The 15,528-nt window shown below is 33.2% G+C and overlaps 2 protein-coding genes across 2 annotated transcripts; both read left to right on the forward strand.

Moving 5' to 3' along the window:
- The first annotated feature begins 423 nt into the window (after window positions 1-423).
- LOC104894193 (alpha-L-arabinofuranosidase 1) lies at window positions 424-9,508 on the forward strand. Its single transcript, XM_010680370.4, has 17 exons — window positions 424-982; window positions 1,107-1,161; window positions 1,407-1,609; window positions 1,712-1,833; window positions 3,422-3,575; window positions 3,650-3,719; window positions 4,658-4,803; window positions 4,896-4,941; window positions 5,581-5,633; window positions 5,742-5,892; window positions 6,591-6,709; window positions 6,802-6,882; window positions 7,164-7,273; window positions 7,978-8,034; window positions 8,128-8,329; window positions 8,423-8,563; window positions 9,016-9,508. Exons 1-17 carry the CDS (start codon window positions 794-796, stop codon window positions 9,175-9,177), a joined length of 2,061 nt encoding a protein of 686 aa, XP_010678672.2. The 5' UTR covers window positions 424-793; the 3' UTR covers window positions 9,178-9,508.
- A 1,416-nt stretch (window positions 9,509-10,924) lies between these two features.
- LOC125497988 (uncharacterized) lies at window positions 10,925-15,209 on the forward strand. Its single transcript, XM_048645725.2, has 5 exons — window positions 10,925-11,866; window positions 12,961-13,159; window positions 13,650-13,731; window positions 13,819-13,973; window positions 14,991-15,209. Exons 2-5 carry the CDS (start codon window positions 12,973-12,975, stop codon window positions 15,062-15,064), a joined length of 498 nt encoding a protein of 165 aa, XP_048501682.1. The 5' UTR covers window positions 10,925-11,866; window positions 12,961-12,972; the 3' UTR covers window positions 15,065-15,209.
- Window positions 15,210-15,528: the final 319 nt, after the last annotated feature.

Here is a 15,528-nt window from a genome sequence, read left to right on the forward strand (position 1 = left end):
ATAACTTAATATGTAAGTACTTATTGTTTCTAAGTATATTCGAATATATGATAAACACGCTGAATATTTTTTATTTTGGGATAATTATTAAGCACAAGCTAAGTCAAAAGAGAAGCTACATAATAGCAAAAATTATTAAAAGAAACGGTATAATTTTAATATAAAAGTAGACCTAGTCACTAAATGGATTAAACTAGTCATCGAAAAAATTAACCTAGTCACTATTGGTATAATTTTCTTTTTAATATTGGTCCTACCATCGCCTGATTTTAATTTAAAAGTAGGTGGTTTTTTACAAGACAAACTCATATACTAGAAACAAACATAAATGAATCCATATCACCTACTCCATAGCCCATACCATGCCAAATAAAGATTGTATTGATATCCATGAGATCCAAATGTAATTGCTACTGACAAAAAGAATCAATCATCATAAAGAAAAATCTCTATCCAACTACAACAAAAATCAACTTCGTTGCCAAAAAAAGATCAACTTGCTCTATGACACTGCTTCCATAATACTTGAACTTCCTATAATCGTATATACTTCTATAAGTGCATAAAAGTCCATGCATTTCACGGTCTCACTCTCACATGTTTAATTCTTATTATATAGTTTCATGAATCATGACATACCTTGGTATACACTTTAGTAGTATACTACTAATGCTATAAAGTTCAAGTCATCTTCTCTTCTCTGTTCAGTCTTCACCCCACTCTAATTTTTCATAGGTTGTCAAAGAAGTTGCGTTTTTGTAGCTTTGTTACAAGAGCATAACAAAATTAAGATATGGCTTTTTGTAAGCCTATTATTTTTTATCACTTGATTCTTTGGTTCTTAATAGTAACATTTATCATTTCCCAACTTTGCTCTGCTCATCATCAACATCATCACAACCATTTTCTCACATCATCGCTCTCTGTCGATGTTTCTAAAGGACGTCTCATACCTCCACACTTCTTCGGCATATTTTTCGAGGTACGTGATCGTACGTACACACTAATCATCATTATCATTATCATTATCATTACTCTCTCCGTCTTTTTTTAGTTTTATTAAGTATTATGTGAAATGTAACTAACATCTCGTATTGCAATTTCAGGAGATTAATCATGCTGGGGCTGGTGGTTTATGGGCAGAACTCGTTAATAATAGAGGTTATATTTCACTAATTACTTTCACCAAACTTTATACTTTAGTTGTTTAGACTTTAACAAATATTGTAACTTTGTAAGTGATAGAGTATAAATCTATTCCTGGGGCCTCAACCATCAGCTTAAGCTGATGGTTGAGGCCCCAGGAATATATTTATACACTATCAGTAAATACATTATTTCCCATATTTTCCTCTAATATGTATATGAATGTACCTAATTGTGTGCTTAATTACATCAAAATATAGGATTCGAAGCCGGAGGTCGCTATACACCTTCACTAATTAATCCATGGGGTGTCATTGGAGATGAAAATGCAATATCCATAATAACAGAGCTTTCATCATGCTTTCAATATAATCCAGTTGCTCTTCGGATGGACGTACATTGTGACCAAACAACTTGCCCTCCTGGTGGAGTTGGAGTCTACAATCCTGGTTACTGGGGAATGGTAATAAGGATTCCAATACCAATAATAATGTGTGTGATTATGTATGTATATTTGTTAATTAGATGATGGTTTAACCAAAAATAATAATGTTGATCTTTGTAGAATATTGAAGAAGGCAATAGCTACAATGTGGTATTCTACATTAAATCAACTGGACCACTTGATGGTATTGTGTCACTAGTTACGGATGATGGGACACAAGTGCTTGCCTTCCAGCGCATACTGTAAGTACATAACTCCGCGCATGATCTAAATAAGTTGTCATTGGGACCAAATCCGGTTAGACTCGACCCAATTTTGAGTGTCGACATCTAAGTTTATTTGACTGATCAAAGGGTTTGGGCCAGATCATAATTTAAATATATAAGGGACGAATTTGATTTTTAATACAATGATTTTAGACCCACATTTGAACGATAGAGGAATATATATTTTTTCTTAAAACAGTTAACTTCAAAATGCAGGATACTAAATTTGTTAAAATGAGCTTTTGTAGAGTCGGCCCTTTATTCATTCATAATTTTATTAAGTATTTTATTTAGTGTTAACTCGGTTATACTCATAAAAATTTGGGAGAAAACATATAGTATTTCATAAAAGAATAACAAGTAATAATATATTAAAAACAATTTCTTAAGAATTTGATGTGGATCTATTTTAAACCCTGGATCCACCATACCCAATAGATTTATGAAAGAATTTGATTTTTCAGACATGACCCAAGTTTCAGTCTTATTGGATTTAATTCATTATTATCCCTATATGTGAGGAGTATATAAAATATAACCGACACAATAAGATTCTTTTCTATTTGTTTTTTTTTTTTCAAATTTTATCACCATATCATAACACATCACCTAACTAAAAAGATAAATTTTCAAATTGTCTTTTTCCCATTAAAGTACAAATTTGATTGTTGTCTTGAGAATAGAATATTTCAGTTTCTCAGAGAAACCAGTGAGGAACATGTCCAAGTATAGTTGCCCAATAAGTTGCTGTGTGTGCCCGTTGCAATTTTTTCTTAAGAAGTGCCAAAATTTATTTGTCTAGACATAAGAAATTATTCTATCTTCTCTGTTCACTTATACAGTGGGGAGTAGGTACCCAAATTTGTTTTCTTATTGTAAACTAAACGCATTGTACATACATACATATAATTCTTTGAAAACTAAACCCTCAAAGTTCACCTCACCCACACACGGAAGTATATGATTATGTGTTATATTGATATTATAGTCGCACAATTCATTTTATTTGCTACAAGTTGATGAGAAGTTCCATTTGATCATTTTTTTTAGCGGATCAAGTTACACAATATATGGAGTTTATCTTATAAGATACCGCCTACTTTTAAATTAAAATTAAGCAATGGTAAGCTCAATATTGAAAAGAGAATTAGTCCAATAGTGACTAATATGTTAATTTCTTTCGGTGACTAGTTTAATCCATTTAGTGACTACGTCTATCTATACAAATATATTAAAAGACGTGCAAAAACAAGAAAATGTGCTACGTGGCGCTCTCCCTAGGGAGTTTTAGTTCATGTAATCCATGTACAATATAAAAAATTAAGAAATTGCATAATATAGGATTTGATCCTGAGACCTCAAGTACATATACTAAAGTTCTAACCACTAGGCTAAGTTGTATTTAGTGTTATTGTCATAATGTATTATATTAATAAATGAAATTTTTTCTTACCCGGGGCGTAGCCCGGGCCTAATAACTAGTTTTTATATTAAAATGAGACCGTCTCTTTTAATAATTTTTGCAATGTTATATTCCTGAATTTGTGAATTTTATAATATTAAGGCGTGAAGCTGAAAAAGTTAAAGATTGGACAAAGATAAAGATCACATTAAGAGCTAGAGGATCAGATACAAAATGTAGACTTCAGTTCACAACAAGCCAAAAAGGAACCATTTGGCTTGATCAAGTTTCTGCTATACCTAACAACACATACAAGGTGAAGTCTTTTTCTTTTTTTTCTGGATGTAAGAAATTTTAATCAAATTGTTCTAACATGAGTTCTATGCACAGGGTCATGGATACAGAACTGATTTAGTGCAAATGCTTCTGAAGTTGAAGCCTAAATTTCTTAGATTTCCTGGTACATTTCGTACTTAAAGTCCTCTGTTTTTTAGTTGATCTTTCTTTATCTATGCTTGCAAAAGAAATATTTCAAATCTTAATATATCTAATTATCAATAAGCAAGTCTTCTGTGCTGCTGACTGCACGATTAATAATCATGTGGCCGCTCGCACAAAATACAAACTAACTTTATTAGTACATAAGTAACCCTTCAATAATACATTACCAAAAATTATGAATAACCTCTGTCATATTGATGATGATCAGTAATCCCTAACATAAGTAACCCCAACAAGAGAAATATCCAACCTCAACAACTAAATTATTAGTAACCTCCTACTATAGTAATAACTAGTAATAAGTGAACCTACAATTATAAGTAATCCCTAATATATAAATTAGTAACTTTATAATACGATAATTAATTGTATATGTGGACTGACCACAAAAAATTACAATTTTTTTTTTGAAAATATATACATCGACACAATTTCAACAAGATCCCAAAAACTGTAATTTTTAAAAGTATAAATCATAAAAAAGTCAAAGTAAAATATGTGAATATTGTCAAAGTCAACATTAGAAAGGTGATCATGAACCGGGTAAAAATTTCCACACTAAAAGCTACTAATTCAGGCCGGGTCAGGTAGGGTTTCAGGCAGGGCTAAAATTTAGCCTAGTTTTCCATATCTAAGTTGATGTAACTCTGTCTTTTTTGCCTAAAAATCAAGGCGGGCTCGAACCATGGGCTGTAAAAGCATGCCCAGAGCCCACCCATTTCTAGACCGGGGCCATATTGATCCCCTCTAGTCAATATGTATTCACTTAAAAAAAAAAATGGAGGAACTATATAATATCTAATATATTTCTAGTTTTCTTTAGTTCTTTATAGGTCTCTATCTAAGCTTGTTCAAATTCTAACACGATGATGTGAAATTATATATCGAAACTTGCAGGTGGATCTTATATTCAAGGAAATTATCTAAGAAATTCTTACCGGTGGAAGGAAACAATCGGTCCATGGGAAGAAAGGCCAGGACATTTTGGCGATGTTTGGAATTACTGGAGTGATGATGGGCTTGGATTCCTTGAATATCTTCAAGTGATTATCTTAAAAATACACTTAAAATCATGCTCAAATTGTTTTTTAACCTATAATTAAGCTTAATTAGTCCTTTTGTTTTCTCCTTACAGCTAGCAGAGGATCTAGGTGTTGAGCCAGTGTGGGTTGTCAATAATGGTGTGTAGATATCTTAAAATTTCATAAATTTTGTTTATCATAATTGGCAATCCAGAATCTTGACTCATGCAGATCCACAACCGATCCTTATCAATGGGATTAAGGCTCTCACATTGTTGTTGTTGCGTCCCAAAATTGTTCATTAAGGCTCAGTTTGGTAGGGCGTAAAACGTTTTACTGGAAAACTATTTTCATCTATATATTATTAGTTTTACATGGTTTGGTTGGCAAAGGATTGTAAAATCATTTTCCCTTAAAGTAAAATTATACTCCCAATGATGGAAAACCATTTTCCCTTCAAAATGAAGGGAAAACTGTTTTCCTTATCTCTCTTACAGACTCCTTTCACTACCTCCTTACTTTCCCTTTCATATTTCTTTCATTTACATTATTTTTCTTACATGGAATCAAACAACGGAAAACTAATTTTGGAATTGTGGTTTCCATTGTAAATTATTTTCCATGAAAATCATTTCACACTGAAAATGTTTTACGCCCTACCAAACGGAGCCTAAATAATGATATCTACATTATATCATATATGTGACAATACTCGATAATATAAAGTAAATACTTTTGTTCTATAACTAGTAATGAGCTACTTTCCATTCTCATGAAAAACTAATCATCTTATTGCAGGACTTGGAATCCAGGAACAAGTTAATAAGTATCTTCTTGCGCCCTTTTTGCAAGTAACGTACCTTAAAAACCACAACTTTATTTGAGAATTGTTTGTATTGCTTTATTTTTCACAAACGAGAACATCGTCACAAAAATCAATGTACATTTCCGCGATGCAGGAAATGCTTGATAGTATCGAGTTTGCTAGAGGCAGTCCAAATTCAACATGGGGTTCGTTGCGTGCAAAGATGGGACATTTAGAGCCTTTTAAGCTGAATTATGTTGCGATAGGAAATGAGGGTTGTGAAAGAGATAAAGAGATGTATCGAGGTGTGTATTTTTTTTTTTTTTAATCTATATGAGCCACGAAAGTCGTACAAATAAGGGGAAGGGAGATTTGAACCTGTGACCTATTGTTCACAGCACTTCAATATTAATCGATCACTAGGCCAAGACATTCTTTTCATCTTCAAAAAAGAGCGACACTTTATTTTCGAAAGGTCAAACTAGTTACATAAAATCTTTTTACACATCATTTTGAAATATTTAATAGCAATTTAGAATGAATGGTGAAAGGTAATAAAAAGGCCCGCGATCCCATAGAAAGACATCACGACGATTCCTTGTGGAAAAAAAAGAATTTACTGGGAGGGAAATAAAGATATCAAATTTCTACCAAGATAGCTTGAAATTCCAACCAATAAGATTCCTAATGAACCTAAAAAACGGATAAAGGCCCAACAGAAATTACTTATTTTTCATACGACGAGTAGTGGGGTCATGAGCTAAGCCTTGGCTAAACCTGAGAAATCTTAATGCCATAATGCCTTTCAAATCCTCCTAGCCATTATCCTACTGCAATAATTCTTGCTAAGAAGAACGCCCATGGCAACATCGGAGACTGTGAAAAGAAAAATAAGCAAGTGTTATATTTATACGATTATATGCTTCTATGATTTTTCATTTCAATTGTTTAATGGAGGTTATAATTTTAATTCAATACTCTTCTTCTATCGTTTGTTGCTCAGGAAATTACGTCAAGTTCTACCATACCTTAAAAAAAGCATATCCAGATATCAAAATCATCTCAAATTGTGATGAAACAACGAGGCCATTAAGTCACCCTGTTGATTTATATGATTTTCATGTAATAATTATTTTTTTCTAAACACTTTTATTTTACAAAAATTATCTTAGCATTTTAATTCTTAATAATTGGGGATATAAATGTACTTTCAGAGATATACAAATGTTCAGGACATGCTTCAGCTCACTCGTGTATTTGAGAAGATAAGAAGGGATGACCCTCATGCACCTAAGGTATGCAAAGGATTTGCTAATCATTTGGTATTGCTTTATTATATAATAGTAGTATTTCACGATTTTAATACACACCTTCAATCGTCAATATCTTTAATTATAAATTGCCAATATTTATATTTTGAAAATACATATCAAAACAAATCTAACAAAATATCACATAATAGTATTTTTGTATCGTTTACATTATGAGAATGTACATAAGTACATTAAAAAAGAATATAAACAAAATCCAAATTAAAGAGAAATAAATATACTAATAATTACCATTCTATCTCCAGGCATTTGTGAGCGAGTATGCTGTGATATATCCCCAAGACAAACTGATGAATGGAACGTTCGAAGCAGCATTAGCTGAAGCTGCATTCTTACTTTCACTAGAGCAAAACAGGCATGTAATTTACTATTTTATCAATGTCATCAATTGATCATCATCTTAATTTCACCGGTAGATTGCTTTGTTTTCTTTTAGTTTTACGCCTTTTACCATTTTGTAGAGGTAATCAAATCGCAGGCCGCATTCAAAACACCCCCACTTTGGGCTGATTTTGAGTGTGTCTAGAGCCCGCTTTTTCAAGCCAAATAAGCGGCTTTTTCGGGCTAAATCTTGAACTAGAAAACATTTTTAAGTTGCCATGAACTTGTCAAACCAAAAAAGTCGGGTCGGGTCAGTTAAAAAAACTGTCCGAATCATGGCATTTTTGGGGTCAAACTAACTTTGATTAACTCTACTATTTTGACTTTTACGAGTAGTAATACACCACTTTGACCATTAATATCTTCAATGATTATATAATTAGTGATATTTTGAACATATACATTGAAATATATCCAATGACATTCTACATAATGATATTTTTTTCTATAATTAAAAAAACATGGTCAAAGTAAATTATGTAAATAATGAAAAAGTTAATATGACATGATCGGAGGGTTTTCCATTAATCTAATATGGAAAGGTTACTCTATACAAAATAATATCCAAAACTATACATAAATATATCCTTGACCTGTGGACGAAGTATCATATGTTATTAATGTTGATGCTTTTTGTGCTTATAAAAACTAATGTTCATTGTTATGATCATAATGCAGTGATGTTGTTGAAATGGTAAGCTATGCGCCACTTTTTGTGAATGAGAAGAACAGAGCGTAAGTACTCACTACTCAGTGATTGATTACACAATTTATCACTCAATTATTGCATTTTCATTCATTTTCTCTTGGAATTTTGGTTAACTACAGATGGAATCCAGATGCAATTTTCTTCAATACAAATGAAGTCTACGGAATTGCTAGTTTTTGGGTGCAAACCTTCTTTAAACAATCAAGTGGAGCGTTACTTCTGAATGTTCATTTCCACAATCATTCAAAACCCAACAACACATATGTTACCGCTATAAGCTGGACTAACGAGGAAGACAAAAAGAATTACATAACAATCAAGGTTATCAAATTTTCTTAATTACGCATATATAGTGTATATATATGGTAATCTTGATACTTAATTATATACTAATCTTGATATTTAATCATGTAGGTTGTGAATTTCAACAAAATACCGTCGAATTTGAAGATTTCTGTTGATGGAGTTGATTCGAATTCCGTGAAACTATGGAGGAAAACTGTGCTTGCTTCTGATGATTTGCAAGTAGATAACACATTTGATAATCCAACCAAGGTACTATACATTATATATACCTTATTCTCATTTATCACCATGGGTGTTTTTCAATTATATAGTACAGCGGGTCATGGGTCGGGCTTAACATTTGGCCATGCTAGAATTGGGCAGGATATATAGTGCTAGCCCAAACCCAACGAAGATGAGTGAGATATAATGATCCAAATTATATACTCCTCTCGTTGTAAAATATAAGACATTTACGCTTTACGAAAATTTGCTTTGACCATAAATATAAACACTAGGATAACATTAATTCTTTTAAATTTTTTATCCATATAAATTGAGAGTAATTAACGGTCAAAATTCGAACTCGAATATCTTGCGTGCCTTATGTTTTGAAATGCATGGAGTAATATGGCCGAGTCGGTCCATTCACGATCAATTCTATGTATTCGTTATTTGATACACAAATGCTTGCTGATTAATGTGCAACATGTGATTGTTAGGTTGTGCCATACACAAGTTTACTCGAAAGCGAAGTAGGTAATGACATTGATGTGGTGGTCCAACCATACTCGTTCACAGCATTTGATTTGATAAATAGTGAACAAAGACAAATTCCAAGGAAGTTTCGGAGTCCCAAAAAGAAGCCAAGTAAAACTCCCTAAGAGAGCAACTTCGATCGTGATCGAATTATAAATTAGATGGATTGTTCCAGAGATATTATACACAATCTCCACATTCAAATTTACTTTTACCAATACTAGTTTCTTCATTGCTATATAGCTGCTTTGTCATTTTTATTTTTCCTCTTTTTGGATAAACAGTAGCCTATTATATGCAATGATGTTTGTTAGATGGTGTAAAACTCCGTAAATCTTGGAGTGTTTTCATTAATCAATATATGGTGTTTAAAAAATAGTAATTGTTATTTGTAACTTGAAATCTTGTGAATGGCATAAGGCTGACTTTGAATACAAATATTTTTCAATCTATAAATGGTTTTCATGTGATTCAAATTGAAGGTGATAGCTTGTTTCAAGAACTTTCCAACGATAGGTCATATGCCTAATTCCACTGAGAAACAAGAAAGTTACTCCCGTCTTACGAAGAACTGCCGAGAGCATACCACGACTCGCCGCCATCAACGTGCCACGCGGTTTGCGAGACGCGTTTCCAAATTGGATTTTCTTTTAGGGTTTTGTACGGAGTATATTCTAGGGATTTTGTGCGGGGGTCCCTTATGTTATAAAAGGACCTCTTGATATTCATTATTTGAAACGACTTATGAAACACTTTTAGCGTCTAGAATTTAGGACTCCTTGTAATTATTCTCTTTGTGAAGAAGCAAGAATCCTCCACCTGTGGACGTAGGTCTATTTTGACCAAACCACGTGAATCCTTGTGTTCTTTTTGTTTATTTTGTTTATTTTTTTCTCATCCTTATTATTTCATTGATTTTGTTCGGCATTAATCAAACGACAACACCCCATTTCCTAACAGTAATCCTAAGATTCTTGTTATTCTGGAATGAAAACTAGATCAACTACAAGAGGGGGGTGAATTGTAGTTGAGCAGAAATTTTCAAAATGTAAAGAAACTGAAAATAGAAAGAGATAAACACACAAGATTTTTACAAGAAAAACTTTCTAGACCCAATAGGAATAAAAACCTTGACCACGAGTGATTTTGACTCAAACTGTGTTTACTATAATTAGGGATGGGCAAGGGTCGGGTCTGGCCGGACCCTAGACTCGGACCCTAAATATTTTTTATAGACATGGACCTAAGGGTCTGAAAAATTAGACCTTGACCCAGACCTTTAGGGTCTGGAGGGTCCAGGCCTAAACTCTTTATTTTTCTTTACTTTTCCAAATTTCAGCATTATTAATATCAATAATCATCTAGAAAAATACCCATAAATAAGAAAAACACAATAATAATTATGTCTAGAGCAATTTATACTATTTAGGACAATACAAATAACACTAATATCCAAAAAAAACAATGAAAAAAAGACTAAAAAATGTTTAATGGCTTCATAAATTCTTGTAGCCATGAGCCCATTACTCAATTCATGCATCTTCAAGCCTCCATAATCCATATGCATCCTCAATCATCCATATGATCATCAAACTCATCATCAAGATCCTACAAACCAATAAAAAATAAAAAATAAGGCTCTTTATACATTTATATAAATTTGAAAATTTATGATAACAGGATTAAACCTAGCCTCCCCTCTCCTTTTCTCTTTTCTCTCTCTAAAAACCCTAGCCTCCCTTACCCCTTCTTCATCAATTAGGGGGCTGCCATGGATGTTTTCATCCATGATAAGCCCCTTTTTCCCTTTTATTTTCAGTTTTTAGTTCATTTTTCTTGTTTTGTTCAATAAATTAGTATCTCTTTATGAGATTTTCTCAAACCCTTTTATGGGGTTTTTAGGTTCTGTTTTGGAAATCTCCTTCTCCCCTACGAGAGTTGTGAGTATGGTTCTTTTGTTTTTAGGTATGAGAAATTATTCTCATTGGTTGAAGTTCGAGACTCGATATGAAGAATTAGGGTTTCACAACTTCTGTAAAATTCTGGAAGACTATCGGAGTACGTTCATCCCAAAATTTTCGCATCTGCAGATCGTATGCCGAACCAGAGCGAACTCACAGATTGCATTGCTTCAGATGAAGATTTTTATTAAGGCAAAATTAAGTCAAATCTGCGATGTTTACATTTCTAGGGTGATATGTATTTCTATTAGAATTTTATGTTTTTCAAAAATGACTTGTAAGTGCCGTTTGGCGAAATATTAATGAAATCCCTTTTCTTTCAAAAAAAAAAAAAGACCAAACTATGACTAAACCATAAAACTACACTAACCACTATTAATCAATGATATACATCACTAATCTAGAATAATGACAGTATAATAATTAGTAATACCGTGTTAAAGTGTAATCATAGTCAAGTGAAGTAATATGGTCAATCAGTCCAAGCCCATTACATTTTTAAACCAAACCCTAAAATTACATATTAGGTTAATGTTTTTCTGTCTTTCATTCCAATGCCATGCATCAATATATTACAATGATATTTTGGCAACTCTAGATCCTATTTAAAAGGCATGAATCAAGGGAACATTTGTTTCCCAAAATATGTATCTCAATACTATTTCCTAGTTCTCTCCACTGCCGTTTTTTTTCACTCTCTCCTACTTCCCTCATCCCTGACAGCCTGACTTCCCTCATTCCTTCAGGCGCCTCCGCCCTCCGCCCTGCCTGTCCGCTGGCCGCCGCCTCCCCTGCTCAAACACGACTGTCGTGCTGCTGCTTCTGCCGTGCTATGTGCTGCGTCCGTGCTCAGGTAATTCAGTTGTTGATACTCCTGTTATTAATTCACTCGCTACTCCCCTGCTCAAAAACAGTTGGTTGAGCTTCTTGTTTTCTTGAAAATCCATGGATACACATGATTTTGATTTGTTAATTCTGAAAATACATTTTTGAGATAGCCATTCCTCTATAAATAAAGAAATTGAGTTCGAATCTGTTTTTTTTCTTCTTCTTTGGTTCGGCCACCACTCGACTGCCACAGCAACCACCGCCCCACTTTTCGACCACCCTTGGCGAGCCCACACCCAACCGCACCACCAACATCCACCATCTCCCCTCCCCATTCGCAGCTCTCTCGTCCTCTTTTCGAGCCTCCCTCTCGCCCAATCTCTCTTTCTCTCTCTTCGATTTCTGCACCACCACCCTTCTGCCACGCCGCTTCATTGCCTCCCCCTGCCTTCTTTTTCCGCCTCGACCGTCGTGAACTGTTGCCACACCACCGATACTTTAACCATTCACGCCCCTGTTTCTTCCTTGTGTGTGTTTTGTAAGGAAAATCAATTTTTTCTTTATTCAGGGTAAGTTTTATGGTTGTGATAGTACTATAGTAGTAGTAACTTAAATGACCCACTCAATGGCTCCCACATTTCAAAGTTGAAAGCAAACCCTAGAAAAAAGAGTCTCCTTTCTCTCTTGAATCACAATTCTCGATTTCCACGCATGGGTAGGCCGGAGGTTGTCACCATTTTCTCCTTCGTTGTTTTCCTTTTTTTGTGTTAATTTTAGGGTTTGCTGAAAAAATGCACTGTTTCTCTTAATAATTACTACATCTTTTCCAAAATATGTGGCACGATATTAAAGATCGAATTGTTAATTACTCTCACTGTATGTTGGTGAAAATAATATTACTATTAATACTATAGTAGTATTTTTCATGACAAATCTAATGATATGATTTTTTATAGTTTTTATAAGAGATGCATGCTTAAAAGTTATGATTAAAGCAAATTCAGAATGTTTTATGGTTTGAAACGGTGGGAGTACATTTTTAATTTATATACTAGCTTCTCGGCATCCTGTAACTTGAGCGAATATTATATAACTTAACACCAAAACATTGAATATCAGGTTTAGTTTAAGATGGCTGGACGATTTCAGATAGTGGAAAATAGTATCACAACTTCAATGAACAAGGGAAACTACGATCAAGCCAAAAAGATACTTGATAAAGAAATTGAAAAGACTGATGCTTACCCTGCTGCTGACCTTGCGGCCCTCTACGAATTGCTGGCATGGGTAAATGCTGGTATTAATAATGATGTAATGGGTAAGTAACAATTTTGCTTTCATTTGTGTTATGTAAATTATGTTACGACTTTTTTTATTTATTGTAAGGCTATGTTTAGTTCACCTGAAATTTTCTGATCTGAACTTATCTAATCTGATCTGAACTTATTTTTTCTGATCTGATCTGAACTGATCTGATTACAAAATCTTATCTTTTAGTTTTTTCTCAATATATAAGAAAAAATATAGTCATGTGAGGTCTTGTTTGATTCGTCTCAATGAGTACTTTATTAATATTCAATTATTATATTTTTTACTAATATGTAATGAAAGATATAATGATTTTTAAATATAAGCATGATCTGATCTGAACTTATTTTTTCTGATCTGATCTGATTAGATCTGAAATAAGCAAAAATAAGGTGATAAAAGTTATCTAAAACCCCCTTAATATAGAAAAGTTATCTCAGTTTTATGATAAACAATTGTGAGTCTGCCTCATATGATTTATGTGTTTTTCATTTGTTTAGAGGCATTTGATGCTGTGACTAAATCTAACAACATTCGAAGCTCTAATCAATTCAGATATTTCCGTACCTACTTTATAACAGGGTACTAATCCCTTTTACTCTTAATACATTATCTATCATTATTTCAAGTTTAGAATTAATAATATACAATGTCTGCCTTGAATTTCAGGTGTGTTCTTCGCAAACAAGCTTTGTTAGATGAAGCGATAACACTTTTGCAAGAAGGTCTAGGGCGTGCACAAGCTGTTGGCGAGAAAGATTGGATACACAAATACAAGAAACTGATCGGGTCCTTAAAAGATGAGCAGATTGTTCTAAAGAAAGGTAGCATTTTTTGGTTCCTTAAATATGCTTATGCCGGCTAATTTACACGAATCAAGAAATGTTGGTTAAGATGTTCTTGATATTATAAGATCTTACTACACTATATTATACTACTCCCTCCGTCCTCTATTATTTTACCTGTATTCCTTTTAAGGGTGTCCCTTATTAGTTTACCCCTTTCTTTTTTTTGCTGTTTTTGGAATGGAACCACAAATTTTTCATCACACATACATTCAACTTTAATATAAAATAATAGTTTTTTTTTTCTTTCTATGACCCACAACATTGTTTCTCCTAAAACCCTGTGCAAAGAAAGGGGTATACTAATAGAAGACGGAGGGAGTATTTGCTAAGCTTATTCATGAGCATGCCAAAGTCAAAGTCTGGCACTCTGGCTATTTTGATTTTGTAGCACTTAGTGTAGTAGATGTTCTTATGGTCACATTATTATGCTGTAGATTTTTTTAAATTTATCTACCATACCCATAGTGTAGACTCTAGAGTACTCAAGGAAAATATATAGAATGGTCATTGTTAAATTTAATTTGGCGAGAACTTGTAGTTGTAAATTTGGCACTGCAAATTGTGGCACTTGGTTTTTGTTGGGGAGCTTACTTGGGCAATCATTTAGTTGAATGAGACTTTGGGTTATGCAAATACATGCTTATCACATAAAGAATGAGGATTTTACTAGACCCATTCAGAGTGTATCAGTGTAAGTATTAGAGGCTTAGAGCTAGATGCAATCAAGACAAGGGTTTTGTTTGATTGGTGAACTACTTTGATTATTATTCCTAGATTTCTGATTGTATTTTTTTCTGATTGTATTGTATTGTTGAGTTAGCTGGGAGTATTATCTGTGTTATATGTATTGATCAGTGTAGTTTTTTTTGAAGGAGAAATTGTATTGTTTTGAACCTCTTATCCTTGCATTTCTCCTCCATTCTTGTGTGCACGCACTAACCATCCAACAATATGTTAACGCTTTTATTTGTTTGGAACTTTTGTAATTTGCAGAAGCAAGAAAAACGGAGCTCGTGAAGAAAAGGGAAAATCAAAAGGGGAGTTTGAAAAAAGAACCAAAAAAGTAGCGAAAGATATAAAATTATAAATTGTGGAATGTGAATTCAACTTAGTAAAGTTTAATTAATGCGGAAAATAAAGAATACTTTCAGAGAGAATTGAAGAGAAGAGAGTAAGAATGTGTTTATTTCTGTATATCTCTCTACCAACTAAGAGAAATCCATATATATATACAGTTAAATTAAAACTTTTCTTACAAGCTTCTAACTAACTTCTAATCGTCTCTTACAAGTTTCTACTTCCTCCGTTTCTTTTTACTCGCTACACTTTCCATTATGAGAAGTTTCGCATTACTTGCTACACTTCTTTTTTGGGAAATAAACTCTCTCTATCTCTCTCCTCCCACATGTGTCCATTTTCTTTTTACTCTCTACCTTTCTTTTCTCCAAAAATTGCCTAGGAATCCGTGAAATGAGAAGTGTAGCGAGTAAAAAGAAACGGAGGAAGTAAATAACTTTATTCTCATAATTTA

The sequence above is a fragment of the Beta vulgaris genome, chromosome 5 (genome assembly GCF_026745355.1).
Source record: "Beta vulgaris subsp. vulgaris cultivar EL10 chromosome 5, EL10.2, whole genome shotgun sequence".
Taxonomy (NCBI): Eukaryota; Viridiplantae; Streptophyta; class Magnoliopsida; order Caryophyllales; family Amaranthaceae; genus Beta; species Beta vulgaris.

Bases quoted from the DNA above. Each gene is read 5' to 3' on its own strand.
- LOC104894193 (XM_010680370.4), top strand. From the start codon at position 794: ATGGCTTTTTGTAAGCCTATTATTTTTTATCACTTGATTCTTTGGTTC. The intron at 1,610-1,711 runs GTAATAAGGATT...TGATCTTTGTAG, and splicing joins ATCCTGGTTACTGGGGAATG to AATATTGAAGAAGGCAATAG. The intron at 5,634-5,741 runs GTAACGTACCTT...TCCGCGATGCAG, and splicing joins TTCTTGCGCCCTTTTTGCAA to GAAATGCTTGATAGTATCGA.
- LOC125497988 (XM_048645725.2), top strand. From the start codon at position 12,973: ATGGCTGGACGATTTCAGATAGTGGAAAATAGTATCACAACTTCAATG. The intron at 13,160-13,649 runs GTAAGTAACAAT...TCATTTGTTTAG, and splicing joins TATTAATAATGATGTAATGG to AGGCATTTGATGCTGTGACT. The intron at 13,732-13,818 runs GTACTAATCCCT...CTTGAATTTCAG, and splicing joins CGTACCTACTTTATAACAGG to GTGTGTTCTTCGCAAACAAG.